Consider the following 19,705-nt stretch of genomic DNA (forward strand, 5'->3'; position numbering starts at 1 on the left):
TAAAGCCCTATCTCAATTTTTATGTACAACGGTAAAAAACACGATTAAAAACCATTTCTGATCACTTTTTTTCATTTTAATGCAATTTTTTTTTTGACAAGACAATTTTTTTCGATGGATCAACTATGGTCCCCTTTGAACGAGCTGTCAAGTAGGAGCTTTTCTGTCAAGAAGGACCGCGAGGTTAATTTTTCAAAATTGATTTAAAAATCCATTTTAAATACTTTGTGGTCGTACAAAGGGTCATTGTACTCAGAAAAATAAGCTCTATCGCCGTAAACAATAATATCAGCAATCTAAGCTTCATTTTAGGACCCAATTGAATTTAATACAGAATATTTTATAGTAATGATCAATTTTCTTCAAAAGTGATCAATGGCTTCACCTTAACGGCAATATAGTTGCAAATCCGTAGTCAATCTTCCAAAGCGAATCGGAATACGCTAATTGGAACGACTGACAGATGTCAAAAGCACAAAAGAACGAGCTCGGAAATCGACGAACAAAGGGGTCAAAATGTAAAAATTACTTTGACTAATCAGTTTTGACGTTTCAGTGCTTTTTACTTCGAATACGTTCGAATGAGCGGACATTCAAAGTAGCGAAGTTCGATTTAACGAATCCGCTCTGTAAATTTATTAATGGTTTTTTTTAAATTTTATCCATGGTTTTTAAACTGCTCGTCACAGTGTCCTAACGCAAACAATGATCGAGCTCGAGCTGTCACAGCCCCTACGAAATATGTTGGCTGACATAAAAAAAACTTTTGCTAGAAAGTGACAAAACAGCGTTTGCTTGAAAGAGAAAGCAGATCTGATGCAAACAAACCCACAGCTGCTATGTAAACATACTTGGAATGTGTTGGGGAATATCTGACAAGAAAGCCTGATGAAAACTCATCACTTCTGAATCTTCTCGTGCTGGACATCTTGTAGGACCTTGGCCTTCACGGAATCCAACTCAAACACTCAGTTCGGGCAAGTCGTCTTGTAACATTATAATTTCTGACTACAAAGCGCCTTCGCACTTAAGCAGAAAAAATCTCAAATTATCGTTTGAGTTCTGGATTCATTTTGTGGATACCTCAAAAAAAAAAAAAAAAAATCAACGGGCAAATTACAAACAGTAAAATTAGGGATCACGCATCACTTAATCGAAGTCGATAAAATCACATGGATAACAGCTGCAACTCAATCGCGAATTTTGAAACAAATCATCGTCGTATTAAAGAAGAGATTGGCGAATTTTGTAAATGTCAAGACTGTGACTGACTAGGGATGCGTTTTTATTCGGCAAAATAAAATCAAGAACAGTAATGTTTTTTCGTTTATTCATTCCGAGTCACTCGCCTCAAACAGGTTCACAGTTTGCACCACAGGTTTACGTTTCTCCTGCTTTTTCTTCCAGATAGTCTTCTCTCGACCACCCCGAACCGGCTGCTCCCCTCCTCCCGGTTTCTTCAACGGCTTACTGCCCAACCCGCTGGTTCCAACGTTCGTCAACAGTCCGATCGGTTCCTTCAACCCGTCCTCGTTCTTCCCCAGCGTCTCCCCCTCGTTCCAGCCCAGCTTGGCCAACAGTTGAAAGCCCTTATTCCCGCTGTCAATCTGCTGACTCAGCGAAGCCTTTTCCGTCGTTTTGTCTTGTTCTTTCGCTTGCTTCTCTTCCGGAACATCCGCACAAGCCTGGTACCGCTCCTGGGTGCGCAACCAGATGGCCTTCTTCCGTTCGTCAACCGTACTTGCCGGCGTCACTCCACCGCCCTGACTTCCCAGCCCACTGGTGCCCACGTTGGCCACCATCGGAATCGGTTCGCGCAACCCGTCCTCGTTTCGGCCCAACGTTTGACCCTCGGACCAGCCCAGCTTGGCCAGCATCCGGAAGCCCTTGTTCTCCGCCGGGATGTGCTGGTCGACGGAGGCCACCTGCGCCTTGGCGTGCTCGTTGGTGCTGCCCTTGGTTTTGCGCCGATTGGCGGCCCGGTCGGTGTAGTCGGAGGTGGACCCGGGTTGAGCCGGTGGGTCAACGTACTCTGTGGAAAAGGAGAAGATTTGTGTTTATCTAGAGGAAAAAGGTTGTCTAGAAAGCACTTACTCTCATCCTCCAGGCCGTAGCGCTTCTGCAGCAGCTTCAGCCCTTCCCGGTGGCTAACCGGGTTGACAATCTTGTCACCGTCTTCCGCTCCTCCTCCTGCCGCCGCAGCCGCCCCTCCAATCTCGTCACCCCGCATCAACAGCCCAGGTTCGCACTTGGCACAGGTGATGGCTCCGTCGTGCACGTGGCAGAGAAGGCGCGTCCCGTTCAGCTCCAGCACGTCCCCGTGGGCGAGGGGAACCGGTTCACTTTCCTGCATGGTCGGTGCCATCCGGGCTCCGTTCAGGAGCGTTCCGTTGCGGGAACCGAGGTCGAGCACGCGGTAGGTGGCCTTCTTCTGGTCGTAGCTGAACTTGAGGTGGAACTTGGACACGTTAATGTCCGGAATGATGACGTCGTGGTCGCCTTCGCGGCCCAGGCTACCGCCCTTGCACGTCACGATGAAGAGGGAGCCCCGGCGGAGGGCGGCCACGTTGGTTTCCTGGACGATAATCCGGAGCGAGGGCGGGTACTTGCGGGAAATGTCTGCAAAGAGGGAGGGAGAAGATTGTTCGGTGAAGAGCAATTCCCGACGAAATCGTGGCTCAAACTTTGTGGTGGCCTTCCCTATGACCAATTAAGCAATTTTGTGTCATTGGTTCACCCATACAAGTCTCCATACAATTTTGACAGCTGTTCATACAAAAATGGTACGAAAAATGCCAAAATCAGTAACTTTTGAAGGAATTTTCTGATCGATTTGGTGTCTTCGGCAAAGTTGTAGGTGTTGATTAGGAAAAAAGGACGGAAACACAGAAAAAGTTTGCCGTTTTTCAAAATAACTTTTTTTTCATAAAAAAAATCATATTCCCAAAATCCGTATGTTATATTTTTTATATATTTTTCAGCGGACAACAACCCGCAACTTTAAAGCCATAAAGAAGGATGGACACAAACTAATGGTCTATTTTCAATGTTGAAAAAAGAAACATTTGTGAAATTTTATTAAATATTTTGAAAACTTTGGAATCAAGACTAACATTTGAAATTGGCGTATCATAAAACATTTGGCATTTTTAAAATAATAGTCTTGACTCCAAAAAAAATTTTTTTAGGAAATTTCACCGAACCTAAAATATAAAAATGTATGAATTTAAGAATTTCAAAATTTAAGAATTTAAGAATTTTATGAATTTTATGAATTTTATGCATTTTATGAATTTTATGCATTTTATGAATTTTATGAATTTTATGAATTTTATGAATTTTATGAATTTTATGAATTTTTAGAATTTTATGAATTTTATGAATTTTATGAATTTTACGAATTTTAAGGATTTTATGAATTTTATGAATTTTATGGATGTTATGAATTTTAAGAATTTTATGAATTTAACAATTTTATGAATTTTGTGTATTTTGTGAATTGTGTGAATTTTGTGAATTGTGTGAATTTTGTTAATTTTGTGAATTTTATTAATTTCATGAATGTTATGAATACTAAGAAAATAATTTTATGATTTTTTTCTAATGTTATTAATTTTAAAGATTATACAAATCGTATGAATTTCAGGAATTTTAAAGTTTTTGGGAATTTTATTAACTTTATAAATTTCGTAAATTTTATTAATTCTATTAATTTTATGAATTTTATGAATTCATTGAATTTTATGAATTTTATGAAATTATTGAATTTATTGAATTTTTGTGAATTTTATGAATTTTATGAATTTAAGAATTTTATGATTTTTATGAATTTTATGATTTTTTTGAATTTTATGAATTTATTGAATTTGTTGAATTTGTTGAATTTGTTGAATTTATTGAATTTTATGAATTTTATGAATGTTATGAATTTTATGAAATTATTGAATTTATTAAATTGTATGAATTTTATGAATTTATTGAATTTTATGAATGTTATGAATGTTATGAATTTTATGAATGAAGTATATGAATTTAATGAATTTAAGATAATGAATTTTGTGTATTTTTTGAATTGTGTGATTTTTTTATGAATTGTGTGAATTTTGTGAATTGTGTGAATTTTATGAACACCATGAATATAATTTTATGAATTTTACTAATTTTATTAATTTTAAAAATTATACAAACCGTATGAATTTTAGGATTTTTTGAAAATTTTGGGAATTTTATTAATTTTATTAATTTTATAAATTTTGTGCATTTTGTGAATTGTGTGAATTATGTAAATTTTGTGAATTTTATTAATTTTAAGAATATTACTATTTTTTTTAATTTTAAAGATGATACAAAACATTTAAATTTTAGGAATTTTAATTTTTTTGGTAACTTTATTAACGAAATAAATTTTATTAATTATTTTAAATTTTATTTATTTTATCAATTTTATTATTTTAATAAATTTTATTATTTTGTTAATTTCATAAATTTGATGAATTAATTTAATAAATTTTAGAAATCATTTAAATCTTAAGAACTTTATTTTTTTTTAATAATTTCATAAATTATATAAATTTTAAGAGTTTTATGAGTACTATGAGTTATCATTATAATTATATTGTATGAATTTTACCAATTTCATGAATGTTATGAATTTTAGTTTTTTTTATGAATTTTATGAACATTACTTATTTTATAAATTTAACGAATCTTATAAATATTAAGAATTCAATTTTTTAGGAATTTTATGAATGTTATTAATTTTATTATTTTATGAATTTTACAAATGTCATGAATTTTATGAATGTTATAAATTTTACAAATCTTATGATTTTAAAGAATTTAAAAAAATAAGATTTTTATGAATTTTATAAATTTGATGAATTTGATGAATTTAATTTCATGGTTTTCAGCATCGAATTTCATGATTTTTATGAATCTAATTTCATGAATTTTATTGGTTTTATAAATTTGATGCATTTTAGAATTTTTTGAATTTTATGAATGAGTAATTCTCGCTGAAAGTGGACCACTATTTACACAAGGTGCTCAAAAATCAAAAGCAATGTACTTTTCCAATAGCCCCCACCAAGTTATGAACGAAACCATGTTTGGTTTGTTGAATTTTTGCTCACCTCGGCGCCACGAAGCTAAAACATTTTTTTTAATTGGTATTTTTTTGACTTAGGCGCGCCTACAAAATTGCTAGTAACTTTGCAAAACTTCAACGAACCCTTGATGTTTAGGGGTGTTTTGGAAAGGAAATGAGCAGAGCTTTCGAATGCACTTGTCAGAAAAATACCGTTCCATACATATTTTAGCCACAAAACACCAATGTATTTTTAAAAGTAATTTTTGAAGGCCGGCGCCCCGCTTTATCGAAAAACTGACAAATCCATTCGAAAGCTGAGACGATTTCACATAAAGGACCAATAAATCTAAGGTGTATGTTCCTCCTATCTTTTTTAATCTAATTTTTATTCTGCGAGCGCAGCGCTCCGTTCGCATTTCGGGCACCCAAAATGTTGCAATTTGCTTGCCACATTTTAAGGTTTTGTCAAACAATATAGGTGCTCACTTTTTAAATGATAGTTTATTGTCCAAGGATCAAAATGCACTTTCGATAATTGACCAATATTTATGTTTTTGGGTTCTCGAGGCAATTTAATGTCGAAAAATTGTTTTTTTTTTGTAAAATGCTCACTTACAATTGGGTGGACTTTTTTTTTAGTAGAACTAATGAATGTAACGTGTAGGAAATTTCACCACGAATATTTTTCTCTAAAAGAAAACGTAATTTCGATACTCCAGTGCCAAGATATTTAAGTTTTAATGAGAAAAAAAGTGCCAATTTTACAAATTTCTCAGAATTAACAACGGCCTATTATTTAAATGCGGCATATGTTTTGGAGGCCAGAGTATGGTTTCTTATAGTTATTTTGGTCGCTGAATTCGGACCTGGAATCAAATTTCAGGTAAACAATTAAATTTGGAGTCACGCCCAAAAAGTTATTTGCGGTAATATGCTGTAATTTTAATCACAAGTGATTTCTGTCATATTTCATCTTTCGCTCACCTTTAATTGATATTTCACTCAAGGATTTTTGTATGGAGATTGTTTTTGCAACTTCTGATTGTTTTGAGAGGCCTCGTGGCGCGGTGGTTAGCGGCTTCGGCTGCTGGTCCCTAAGTGGCTATGTGGAATACACGCAAATAATATTTGAGTGTGGTTAAAATATCACTGTTCACTGTTTATCTGAAATTTGATTCTAGGTCCGAATTCAGCGACCAAAATAACTATAAGAAACCATACTCTGCACAGAAAAAAAAATCATGGTAATATTACATCTGGGAAGGGGTACATCTTTTATGTCAGAAAAAATGTGTAATTTTACCTCTGAAATTTTACCACTATTCTGGTCTAATGTCGCTTATTCAATCTTAATTGAGGTAAAATTACATCATAAAAGAGGTAATATTCAACCTTCTAAAATTACACCTTCCAAAATTACACAATTTTTTGCTGTGTGGCCTCCAAAACATATGCCGCATTTAAATAATAGGCCGTGCTTGTTAATTCTGAAAAATTTGTAAAATTGGCACTTTTTTTCTCATTAAAACTTAAATATCTTGGCACTGGAGTATCGAAATTACGTTTTCTTTTAGAGAAAAATATTCGTGCTGGTGAAATTTCCTACACGCTACATTCATTAGTTCTACTAAAAAAAAACCCAATTGTAAGTGAGCATTTTACAAAAAAAAAAAAAACAATTTTTCGACATTAAATTGCTTGGAAGAACCCAAAAACATAAATATTGGTCAATTATCGAAAGTGCATTTTGATCCTTGGACAATAAACTATCATTTAAAAAGTGAGCCCCTATATTTTTTGACAAATCCTTAAAATGGGGCAAGCAAATTGCAACATTTTGGGTGCCCGAAATGCGAACGGAGCGCTGCGCTCGCAGAATAAAAATTAGATTAAAAAAGATAGGAGGAACATACACCTTAGATTTATTGGTCCTTTATGTGAAATCGTCTCAGCTTTCGAATGGATTTGTCAGTTTTTCGATAAAGCGGGGCGCCGGCCTTCAAAAATGACTTTTAAAAATACATTGGTGTTTTGTGGCTAAAATATGTATGGAACGGTATTTTTCTGACAAGTGCATTCGAAAGCTCTGCTCATTTCCTTTCCAAAACACCCCTAAACATCAAGGGTTCGTTGAAGTTTTGCAAAGTTACTAGCAATTTTGTAGGCGCGCCTAAGTCAAAAAAATACCAATTAAAAAAAATGTTTTAGCTTCGTGGCGCCGAGGTGAGCAAAAATTCAACAAACCAAACATGGTTTCGTTCATAACTTGGTGGGGGCTATTGGAAAAGTACATTGCTTTTGATTTTTGAGCACCTTGTGTAAATAGTGGTCCACTTTCAGCGAGAATTACTCAATATAATATTATGAAATTTACTAATTTTACAAATCCTATGAAATTTCAAAACTTTAAGAATTTTATTAATTTAAAAACATTTATGAATTTATAAGAATTTTATGAATTTCAACTATTTTAGAATTTTATGAATTTTATTTCATAAATTTTATTAGTCTTGTGGTGGTGTCCTGCCCCTGCGAACATTTACACATAACACACACACTTACACCTACACGTTGCCGGCTCAGCACACCCCTGTTGCAGACACACGCACACAAATCATTTGCTCATTCTTCTCTGTGCCGCGCAAGAGACAAGTCGAATAAAAAGTTCAATTTTAGTTTTAGTCGGTAAACTACGCGTTTTACTCCCTGCGGCGATTCCGTTCCCACATTGGTGACCCGCGACGCTGAAAGGAAGTGGAAAATCGACCCCGACGACCGGTCTCCGCGAAACTTCCAGCGAAATCGGATTTTTTCTCGCCGCTCGCAACCGACGCCATCTTGGGGCCCTGACTACGCCACCGCAGATCAAGATGGAAGCGCAAACACAGACAAACGAGACAAACAATGCCGCCACCTCGGCTGTCACCGCGGCAGTTGCAGTGAAGCTTCCAGAATTTTGGAAGAACGACCCAAGGATGTGGTTTGCTCAAGCAGAAGCACAGTTTGCTCTCGCGGGTGTGGTACAGGACGAAACAAAATACTACCACATCATCAGCAAGCTCGACCAGACTGTCATTATCCAAGTGGCCGACATCGTGACAGAACCCCCGAGAGAAAACAAATACCCAGCAGTGAAGGGACGGCTGATCTCACGCTACGAAGTTTCGGCCCAAGGAAAGTTGGAGCAGCTGCTGAACTCTTGCGACCTCGGGGACATGCGGCCATCTCATCTCTTGGCCCGTATGCTGGAACTCGCAGCTAGTTTGAACGTGAACGAAAGTGTGCTGCGGGTGCTGTTTATCCAGCGAATGCCAGAACGCGTCAAGACAATCCTGTCGATTTGCGATGGAAACACGCTGCAGCAACTGGCAAACATGGCAGATAAAATCACCGATTTTTCACCGTCTGTCGTTGCCGCCACATCTTCCGCAGCTGTACCCGGGCTTAGCGATCTCCAGGACCAAATCGCTCAGCTTACTGCTGAGGTACGTCGGATGAAGACTTCTGACGGACGCAGCCGATCTTCTTCCCGAAGCCGTCAGTCTGGTGCCCCGGCGGACAGCGTTTGCTGGTACCACAGGAAGTACGGACGTAACGCACAGCAGTGCCGTGAACCGTGCGTCTTCAAGGACTCAAAAAACTAGGTTGCAGTTCACCTGAAACGGCGAAGGTGAACGGAGCAACAGAAAGTCGCCGCTTACTGCTCAACGACCGCTCGTCCAGTTGCCGCTATCTCATCGACACGGGATCGGATGTTTCGATAGTACCTGCGACAAAGAAGGACCGCCTCAAGGGACCGTCGTCGTTCCGTTTGCACGCTGCGAATGGGACGGTGATAAAAACCTACGACTCCCGTTTCATCACGACAGACTTGGGGCTCCGACGGCAGTTTCGTTGGAACTTCATCGTAGCGGATGTCAGTGTCGCCATCATCGGAGCCGATTTCCTCGCTTTTTTTGGATTGTTGGTGGATCTCAAGAACAGCCGGCTCATCGACGGGAAAACGAACCTACAGTGTGTGGGCGGCCTCTCCGCAGCTGAAATTCACACGGTGACAACAGTTGATTCCAGCCATCCGTTCAAGGACTTGCTGCTGGAGTACCGTGAAATCACGCTGCCGTCTACCATGCAACGCGCCGTGAAGGAAAGGGACGTGAAGCACCATATCCTGACCAAAGGCCCACCCGTCGCTTCGAAGGCTCGGCGGCTGGCTCCAGATAAACTCGACGCAGCCAAAAAGGAGTTCCAGCTGATGTCGGAGTTGGGTATGTGTCGACCATCCTCGAGTCCCTGGGCCAGCCCGTTACACTGCGTACCCAAGAAGAACGGGCAGTTGCGCTTCGTTGGTGATTACCGTGCCCTCAACAAGGTAACAGTCCCCGACCGGTACCCGGTCCCCCATATCCATGATCTGCTAAACGCTTTCCAGGGCAAAAGCATTTTCACCACGATTGACCTTGAGCGAGCTTACCACCAGATCCCGATCGACGACGAGGACGTCCCGAAGACGGCGGTGATCACTCCTTTCGGCCTGTTTGAATTCACCACGATGCAGAACGGCCTGTGCAACGCGGGTCAAACGTTTCAACGGTACATGCACAGGATCTTCGGAGACCTTGGGTTCGTGATCACATTCATCGACGACATCTGCATCGCGTCGTCGAGTCCGCAAGAACACCGGGAGCACGTCAAAATCGTGTTCCAGCGCTTACGGGAGAATGGACTGGTGGTTAATCTCTCCAAATGCAAGTTCGCTCAACAGCAGGTCGAATTCTTGGGGTACCTCATCGATAAGGATGGAATCTTGCCGCTTCCGGACCGGGTGCAGGCTGTGCGCCAGTACGAGCTGCCCACGACCATTAAACAACTCCGGCGGTTTTTGGCATTGCTCAATGTCTACAAGCGTTTCATCCCTCAAGCAACCGACCAGCAAGCCGAACTCCGAGCGTTGATCCCGGGGAACAAAAAGAACGACACTAGAAAAGTGAACTGGACGGACAAGGCAGAGCAGGCATTCGAGCAGTGCAAAAAGTCGCTTTCTGATGCAGCGTTGCTGTACTACGTAGATCCCAACAAGCCTCTCGGACTGATGATCGACGCTTCGAACTCCGCTGCTGGGGCGGTGCTACAGCAGTTCGTCGGCGGTGGGTGGAAACCTCTCGGCTTCTATTCGGAGAAATTTTCGCCTGCACAGCAGAAATATTCCACCTTTGGGCGAGAACTCACGGCGATGAAGATGGCTGTTCGATACTTTCGACATTTATTGGAGGGTAGGACGTTCACGATCTTTACCGATCACAACCCTCTGACGCACGCGCTGACGTCAAACTCTCCCGCTCGATTGCCGCACGAAGACCGACACTTGCAGTATATTTCCCAGTTCACGCAGGATATTCGTCACATCAGCGGCAAAGACAACGTGGTGGCCGACGCACTTTCGCGAGTGGAAACAATTTCAACTCCTACGGTCATCAACTACGCAGATGTCGCAGCTGATCAAGTTGGTGACAGCGAATTGCAAGGCCTGCTGCAATCTCCGTCCTTGAAGTTCGAACAACGTCCGTTCACTGCGAATGGTGATCGATTGTACTGTGACATCTCGGTGGAAGGTAAGGTCCGTCCGTACATTCCGCTGCCGCACCGTCGACGTGTTCTGGAAACCATGCACGGCTTGTCACACTCCGGCGTCCGAGCCACTCGGCGCTTGGTAACGGACCGTTTCGTTTGGACTTCGATGAACAAAGACGTCGCCGATTTTGTGAAGTGCTGCATCCACTGCCAACAGTCGAAGATCCAACGTCACACCACGGCGCCGGTCTGCAGGTTTGACCTACCCAAGAGCCGATTCCAACACGTCCACGTGGATCTAGTTGGACCTCTGCCGCCGTCTAACGGGTATCGGTATCTGCTGACGATGGTAGACCGCTACACACGATGGCCCGAAGCTGTACCAATTACCGACATGACAGCTGAGACAGTAGCGCGAGCCTTCAACTCGACGTGGATCGCTAGGTTTGGAGTGCCGGAGAAGGTAACGACGGATCAAGGACGACAGTTCGAATCTGAACTGTTTCGCGAGCTGAACCATCTCCTTGGTTCGGAGCACCTTCGTACCACTGCTTACCACCCTCAAGCTAACGGGTTGGTAGAACGCTTCCACAGAACGCTCAAGGCCGCGTTAATGTGTACAGACCCCAAGGGCTGGGCTGACCGACTACCGTTGGTCTTGCTTGGTCTGCGAACGGCCCTCAAGGAGGATCTCAACTGTTCTGTTGCGGAGCTAGTCTACGGCCAACAGCTACGAGTTCCAGGAGAGTTCTTCGATGCTCCCAAGACGGAGCTGGACCGCAGTGACTACGCGAAGGAGATGCATCGCGTGTTCGACGAGCTCAAGCCGAAGGACCCACAGCACCACGCCAAACCGAAAGTTTTCGTTCAGCGCGATCTGAAGGACTGTCGGTTCGTGTTTGTACGAATTGACATGGTCAAGAAACCGCTTCAAAGGCCATACGAGGGACCGTTCAAAGTACTCCATCGAGGTGACAAGTACTTCGACTTGCTGATCAAAGGAAAGAGTCAGCGGGTAACTATCGATCGGATCAAGCCAGCATTCATCGTTGAGGAGGACGTCGAGGAGCCCAAGAAGACAGTAGTTACCCCATCTGGCCACCGCATTAGATTCCTGGTGTAACTGGAGGGGGCACTGTGGTGGTGTCCTGCCCCTGCGAACATTTACACATAACACACACACTTACACCTACACGTTGCCGGCTCAGCACACCCCTGTTGCAGACACACGCACACAAATCATTTGCTCATTCTTCTCTGTGCCGCGCAAGAGACAAGTCGAATAAAAAGTTCAATTTTAGTTTTAGTCGGTAAACTACGCGTTTTACTCCCTGCGGCGATTCCGTTCCCACAGTCTTATGAATTTGATGAATTTTATGAATATTATGAAGTCTAGTTTTTATTTTTTTGAATTTGGTTTTTTAGCTCTAAAACCATTTAAAATTTTCGCTCTTGGAATTAAATATTTAGAGCAAAATTTAAGCAAATTTAATTAATTAAACGTAGTCATACAACCCTCATTTAAAAAAATAATCTCTTCTTAACAAATTTTTCGACATGCTACTGGTACTTAGTACTGTCTAATTTAAAAAAAAAAAACAGCATTTCCGGATTTTTGTTTGTTTCAGTTTAACAACTTCTATGAAATTGAAGTTTTTGCAGTAATTCTATCTCTCTAAATAATTGTATAGGTCACAATTATCATCCGCGCCGAATCCGGGCGATCCGCGCCGTTCATAATAACCCTGGAAAGTTGGAAGAATCGTTCCTCTAGCATTATGTTCCTCCCCAAAGCTACCTGAATAGTTTGCCCCAAACATGGCCACATCTTCTTCCCCGTCGGAACCGCCTGCGCCGCTGGAGGAATCCAGCACGATCACTCGATCCCGACCGGCGGAACTTTCCTCACTGCTGCTGCTACTCTCCTCCAGCTCGCCCTCCTCCGCCTCGGACACTTCCTTCTGCTTCTTCTTCTTTCTCCCGCGGTCTTTTTTGTCCTTCTTCCGCTTCCGGTCCTTTTTGCGATGCTTTCGACGACGCTGTTCCTCCTCCTCCGAAGACCTACTCGACGACGTCGACCGGCTAGAGCGACGTCCACTCCTCCTCTTCCGCCTGGGACTACGGCTTCGCCGGCGCCTTCGACGATCCACGTCCTCATCCCTGGACTTGACGGCGACGGCGTCTTTGCTCTGCTTGTTGCTCTGGAAGTATCGCATGGGGGACAAGAGAAGAAAGAAAAGGGCCCTCTTAGCGGTCGCCGGTCCCGGAGGTTCACCTACCTAGAGCGTTCGAACGCATTCGTCCGAGGTCCAGGCCGGTGAAGGCAGATACGAGGGAGTTTAGGGAGGTTTGGTCAGTGCTGTCGTAGTAGACGGCCCGGGACGCAATTTGATGGGAAACCTGGGAAAACAAGGCAGTCGTTACGAACTGAGGTGACGGAACATCCGACGGAACCCACCTTTTGTCGCACTTTTGGCTTCTTCTCTTCGAGCTGCTCCTCCGGCATGACCTGGGAGTAAAAGTCGTACTCTCCGGTCTGTTGGTTGTACTTGAGGTAGCATCCGCGCTGGCCGTCGTAGTGAAGTCCGTAAATCTGGAACCAAAAAAACATTAAATCCGTCCTCAGTCAAATCTTCCCGTACCAATACCCACCGCATTGTAGTAATAACCAGTTTCCGGATCGTAATACATCCCGGATGTGGGCTCGTAAATGTACCGATTCTGGTAGTCAAAGTCCTCCGCCGTTTTCTTGATGTCGTCCACGAAGGCCTTCACGTCCAGCGGTTCCGCCGCTTTAGCCTCCTGCTCGGCCTTCTCCAGTGCCTTCATCACATCGTCATCGTCTTCTCCGTCCGGAACCTGCTCCGTAGGAGCAGCTTTCAACTTGCGTAACCTTACCAGCCCGGCCACCTTCCGGCGGAGCCGCCGGATGGTTTTGGCCTGCTGCCGGATGCGGCAGTGAAGTCCCCGCACGTAAGCGTGAATCTGCCCGGCGGTGATGTCGTACAGACTGGTGACTCGGAGCAGCTTGGTGCCGAGCCGGGACCGCGGCGCCGCTGGCGGCGGTTTGGATGGCATTCTTGGGCCGGGTGTGACCGTGGACGAAGAGGTTTTTTTTTCTTTCGGGTGCACGTTTGTTTACGTTTTTGGGGGAATTTTCGGTTGCTAATCGAATTTGTTGTGACGTTTGGGAAGGAAGTGTTGCCAAAAGGACTGAAAAAAAGTTTCATCGATTCATCGAGTTGCCTCATCGGCACTTACAATATAGGAAATGTTAGTGAAAAATACAGCCAAAGTTGACCTCTAAAAAAATGACACTTGTAAAAAGATTGGTTAAGTCTCATAAATAAAACAAGTTAAACTTCCAAACCTTAAATTTTCCAAAATTTTGAGAGTTCTTCCTTGCAAAAAGCATTGGAAGACAAAAAATTGGTTGAAAAATTGATTTTTGACGATTTTTTGATTGGCAAATTAGAAATTCGAGATAAATCGTGGTCATCGAGGCTAAATCGTGAGCTCATCCGCGGGAGTGTCATCCCCATCCCCGTGAGCTCATCGCAGGAGTGTCATCTACAGATTGTCAAGGCAAACAGATTGGCCAATGTTTGACGGATCCAAACGCGCTGGACACCAACCGCCCTTTACGCCCAGCAAAACTGGCAGTGTTGCAAGCCCAAAACATACGTTGCCAGTGCCGATTTATTTTGCATCGGCCAATCTGTCTCCCTTGACAATCTGTAGTGTCATCAACATTTGAATGCAAAAAGGCATGGAAAATGCAGCAAAGTTGTTTGGTTTGCAACAGGTGCGACATCTTTATCTCACTACAGGCAGCTCGCCCGCAGCCAACACAAGCTGTCAACTTCGGCACCAGAACAAAAGGGAGCTGTCAATTACGGCGCCAGCACAAAAGAACAGCTGTTCGTTACGGAACCTACACTGAAATAAATATCATGCTTGATGCTATTAGTTTTGCATATAGATTTTTGCAAAATGCTTCTGCACATACACAGTAAGTGCAATGCATATAAACTGTATGAGCACTGCAAGTAAACGGATACAACTTCGAAATATACCTCCGCATATAACATATATGTACACGACACATGAAAGTTATATGCAATGCTCACAGATTGAATTATCTAGCAATATGCAGCCACATATAACATAAATGTGCAGAACTCATAGTTTGTAATTGATTCATGATATGATTTTTAATAAGTTAAACATTTTGATTTTATTAGATATTTTTTGGTCATATTCATGTTTTATTTTCTATCAAAAATGAATAATTTATTATAGTTTTTATTTTATTATTCATCATTTTTTTTTTTACAATATATGTACCAAACTCCGCCAAACTCCGGAAATCGCCAGGTCATGGTCCTGGAGAACCAACTGTGGAAGAAGCACTAAGCGGGAGAATGAATGGTTGAAGTAGTAACGGGAACGGGTAAAGAAGGCGCTGTTGCAGTCCGGGAGACAGGCCCGGGCGTTGACCCGGGACTTTGATGGCGGAGCGTTGGACGGGACCATTTGAAAGCGGTGATTGCGAACAAGAGCGGAATCATGGCCGGGCTGGAATTAGTCTTGGATGGGGTTGGGTTGCCTAAGGCGTTGTCACTGACCAAGGCGGCAAGCAGCTGCGACGAGGGCCACGTTGCCCTACAGTTAAGCTGCAGCAGATTTTGTACCTGATGTTTGCCTCTTGGTCCGCCTTTGTGTTTTGCTCCTGTTTGCCGTGCACCTTGTGCTGCATTTCGACCCGGATCAAGTTTTGGACCAGCTCTCCGACTCTATCCGTAGGTTCTGGAAAACAATAAAGACATCGAACACAAGTTCAACTTGAACCAGGCAAGGGGAAAGCACCTTACCCTTTATTTTGGCAGAGATAACCTCCTCCTGTTCCTCGCATCGAATCGAAAGGTTCTGTGGCTAGCCCTAGTTGAACTGGCCTATTAGACTCTTGCACGCCTGAACTGCTGGCCTCGATAATCTTTCGGCCAGTTCGTTGATACCCGCAAAATGCCACCGACCGTATGTCCTGGGCGTCCCGTTCGCAACCGATGACTGTAAACATAAAAGAAATTAGTTTAGCTAAATTCCGGACAAAAACACGTTCAAACGTACTCATTCTTGCTCAGCATCGTTTCTCCAGCTTGCTCAGGACGCGTTCCACAGCATTTCGCCGATTACGAGCCAGTTCCGGATCGCGTAGCTGTTGGCGCACGTCTTGGTTCGGCCGTCTGAAAAAACCGGAACCGGCTGTGACGTAGGTTGCTGCTGCAGCGATGGTTGCAATCGGCGTTGGTAGCAGACGGTGTTTTTGTCATCGTGTTCTGGGGCCATGTCGGCGAAGTTGGACGCGTTGAAGGTTATCTGCTTGGGGTGGATCCCTTCCGCGTGATGTCATCTCTGGGTTTCGGGGCGGCGTTGATCACGATTTGCTGCGATGGGATTGCTTAAAGTAACTACGGCCTGCTGTGGCTGGATCGGGCTAGATGCAATGAAATACTTACCGTAACAAAGAAATTAAATTGATAACTACATCCGACTCCGGCCATCACCGTACCAGGCAACGGATTAACCGTTCAATCTGACGCAAATCCTCCCGAATACACCGGCACTTTAATGTACCGAAATTGCAATGTGCCGGAAAAGACCAGGTTAGGTGACCTAAAAAGGAATTTGATTTAAACTAGTTTAATCATAAATAATTCTCAAATACTTATCTCATCATTCCGAAAATACATTTTTTTATCGAACGAACAAGTTATTTTTACTTCAATTTCGCCATCTTTGTGCGTCAAAGAGGAAAAGAGAAATAAATAACCCGGTTTAATACACCTTGTGAACTCCGCATATAAACTTCATCTGAAAAAGCATATTGCAAAAATCTATAGTATCTCGTCCATACAATTTATATGCAATGCTCACAAAGTGTATATGCGAGAACAATGCTTTGTATCAAGCATTAGTCAAGCACGGTTATGAGCAATGCGCATATAACATGTATTGAGATTTTTGTTATTAGTTATATGTGGTCAAATGAGGTTCAAAGGGTAGTGCCATAGATATTATAATGTTGATTTAAAAATCATGTATATGCAGTTTGCATACAAATTCAATCTTGATTTTAATTTCAGTGTACAGAACCAAAACAAAGCAACTGCGCACTGTAAAAAAAGTACAAAAACTTCAGACATATAATGGAAATAAAGTAATTATAGTTTCTATGTAAAATTTTACTGAAATGTACGTATAATAGTTAGTGTATTTTTTTGGAGGTGATTTTTCGCAATTTATTTGCAAAATAAACTACTAAAGTTTCTATGCAGAATTTTTGCATATGAATCACCAGCCGTCGAAAAATATGTTTTATTCTGTTTTATCTGTAACTAAAGATCAATTAGGTCTTTTTGGATGCTTCCGGTGTGATTCGATGGTAAATTGTTAGAAAAATTCAAAATATGGTCCCACTGGCCGGTTTTCATAACCGGTTCCGGAGGAAATCTGGAATATTGGCCAAAACCGTGCTTAAATTTGAAATTTTTGTTGCTCTTAGTGCGAAGTAAACACACTATAGCTTCAAACAATCCATACAAACTAAAACAAAGGTTGGTCCGAGCATGTTTGAAGGTGTTCCACTGAAAATCTGGCCGTTGAGAACCGGTTCCTGGCCAATCCGAATCCGAAAACTAGAAAAAAAATCAGCAATATTTTCACAATTCCAGTGTGTCAGACATATTAGAAAAAGTGTTGCTTAGATTGCTGATATTATTGTTCACAGCGATAAAGCTTATTTTTCTGAGTACAATGAACCTTTGTACGATCACAAAGAGTTTAAAATGGATTTTTAAATCAATTTTGAAAAATTAACCTCGCGGTCCTTCTTGACAGAAAAGCTCCTACTTGACAGTTCGTTCTGTAGGGATTATGGGTTGCAGGATTGAATATGTAATAAATTATTAAAGGAGTACTTATTATAAGATTGATATAATTTATAAATAAGAGTTAAGAGCGCAACAAAAAGTGCGCACCTTCATGAATATTGCCTTGTTAGCTGATTGTGGATTGAGTGCGAGAGCGCGCTAGCGAGCTGCGAGAGAGAACAACGAGCGAGAAAACAACGAGATGCGCGCGGCCGGCGAAAGAGAGAATGAAGATTGTCAAATCAGTTTTGTGGTTAATTTCTGTGGAATAAGACGTGTTGTTTGTTAATTGCAAAATATCTGTGTTTTTATTATAAAAGAAAGTCCCCGATCACGACAATGGCACAGTCCGGTAAGTCGAACCTTTTGATTCATGAAAGATCATTTGTTTTGCTTGGATTGTTGTGTTGTGAAATCCAACAGTTTTGTTTATCTGCCTGGATGCAGGTCCAAAGTTTCGCTTTGTTGTTTTGCCTGTGTTTTGAAACAGGTAGATTTTTGCTTGAACTTGTTATTTGAAATTGATAAAAGGCATAAAACTGTCTGCGATAATTGACGGTCTTGAATTTAATGAATGATTTGCTTGTTGTTGTGATTTTGGGAACGAATGTTTTGTTTTGAAGTAGTAAGTTTGGTTTTTCGTTGTGATGTTTATGGTGGAATTTGAAGGCAAATAATTTGCTCGAAATTTGATTGTTTTTGTACAATCACATTTTTGCTTTAGATTTGATTGTTGTTGTTTTGATTGACGACCAATGTTTTGATTTTAATTTGATGCAATGTTTAATTGTTGTTGTGGAAATTGAACTCCAATGTTTTGTTACGAATTAGACTTCAATTTTTTTTCTTATTTTTGTGATTGATAAAAATCAATATTTTGTTTATAATTTGACAAAAGATTTGACAAGATTGTGGAAATTGAAAATCAATATTTCGTTTTGAATTTGATGGAGGATTAGTTTGCGATTGAAGGTAGATAATTTGTTTTTAATTTAGTTGTTGTTTTGGTAATTGAAATCAAATTTGTTGTTTGAATTTTATTGTTGTTATTATAATTGACGACCAATGTTTTGTTTTGAATTTGATGCAAAATTTGATTGTTATGGATTGTTGTTATTATTGATGATCATTATTTTTATTTTTTATTTTGGATTGGATGCTGGTTATTTTGGTAATTGAAGACCAATTTTTATTTTTGAATAAGATAAATATTTGCTTCTTGTTAGTTTTGTTTTAAATTTAATGAAAGATATGCTTGTTGTGGCAATGACTTGATGCAAAGTCCAATAAAATCACAAATTACAAAATTTACAGGTTTAATTTTGATTGAAAGATTTGATTGTTGATGAGGGAATTAAAGACCAATGTTTTGTTATGGTAAGATGACAAATTTGCTTATTTTTGCGATAAATGAAAACCAATATTTTGTTTCGAGTAAGATACGAGGTTTGATTGATATTGTGGTAATCGAAAACCAGTTATTATTTTGAATACGATGATAGATTTGCTTTTTGTTGTGGCAACAACGGTATTATTATAGAACGGTATTTTTTTCGGTTTTAAATTTCATGCAATATTTGATTGTGGTTTTATGATTAGCAATTTTGAGTTTTAAATTTGACGCAATATTTGATTGTTTATATGGTAATTGATGACCAATGTTTTGTTTTGAAGTTGATGCAAAATTTGATTATTAATTTTATGGTTAATGAAAAAAAGTTAAGTTCTCATTTGAATGAAGATTTGATTGTTGTTATTATTGACGATAAATTTTTACTGTGAATTTGATGCAATATTAGATTGTTGCTTGATGCTGTGGAAATTGAAAACTATCGTTTTAGAATTCTAATGAAAATTTTATAGATTTATGCAGAAATTGACAATCAATGTTTTGCTTTGAAATTTGATTTGAGCAAGGTTTTTTGCCGTTATAATTGATTAGTCATAATTAATTTTGAAGTCTCTTCTGTGTTGGAGCCTGACAGACCTCTGCGATGGTAGTCAGAAAAAAAAAGTCTCCTCTGTGTTGGAGCCTGACAGACCTCTGCGATGGTAGTCAGAAAAAAAAAGTCTCCTCTGTGTTGGAGCCTGACAGACCTCTGCGATGGTAGTCAGA

At 40.9% G+C, this 19,705-nt stretch overlaps 1 protein-coding gene across 2 annotated transcripts; it reads right to left on the reverse strand.

Moving 5' to 3' along the window:
* Positions 1-1,313: 1,313 nt before the first annotated feature.
* Positions 1,314-13,850, reverse strand: LOC120430332 (angiogenic factor with G patch and FHA domains 1). Of its 2 annotated transcripts, none has more exons than XM_039595443.2 (5): positions 13,310-13,850; positions 13,116-13,250; positions 12,937-13,057; positions 2,095-2,619; positions 1,314-2,032 (listed from the first exon to the last, which is right to left on the reverse strand). In XM_039595443.2, the coding sequence occupies exons 1-5, from the start codon at positions 13,733-13,735 to the stop codon at positions 1,332-1,334; spliced, it is 1,908 nt and encodes a 635-aa protein (XP_039451377.1). In that variant the 5' UTR covers positions 13,736-13,850; the 3' UTR covers positions 1,314-1,331. The 2 variants fall into 2 exon arrangements, with proteins under 2 accessions (XP_039451377.1, XP_039451369.1); XM_039595435.2 differs by lacking the exon at positions 12,937-13,057 and adding an exon at positions 12,456-12,858 and having other exon boundaries at positions 13,310-13,849.
* Between the last annotated feature and the right edge of the window lie 5,855 nt (positions 13,851-19,705).

The sequence above is a fragment of the Culex pipiens genome, chromosome 3 (assembly GCF_016801865.2).
Source record: "Culex pipiens pallens isolate TS chromosome 3, TS_CPP_V2, whole genome shotgun sequence".
In the NCBI taxonomy this organism is placed as follows: domain Eukaryota; kingdom Metazoa; phylum Arthropoda; class Insecta; order Diptera; family Culicidae; genus Culex; species Culex pipiens.

Bases quoted from the DNA above. Each gene is read 5' to 3' on its own strand.
- LOC120430332 (XM_039595435.2), bottom strand. From the start codon at position 13,735: ATGCCATCCAAACCGCCGCCAGCGGCGCCGCGGTCCCGGCTCGGCACC. The intron at 13,251-13,309 runs GTGGGTATTGGT...TTTTGGTTCCAG, and splicing joins CTGGTTATTACTACAATGCG to ATTTACGGACTTCACTACGA. The intron at 12,859-13,115 runs GTGGGTTCCGTC...CGATACTTCCAG, and splicing joins AGCCAAAAGTGCGACAAAAG to AGCAACAAGCAGAGCAAAGA.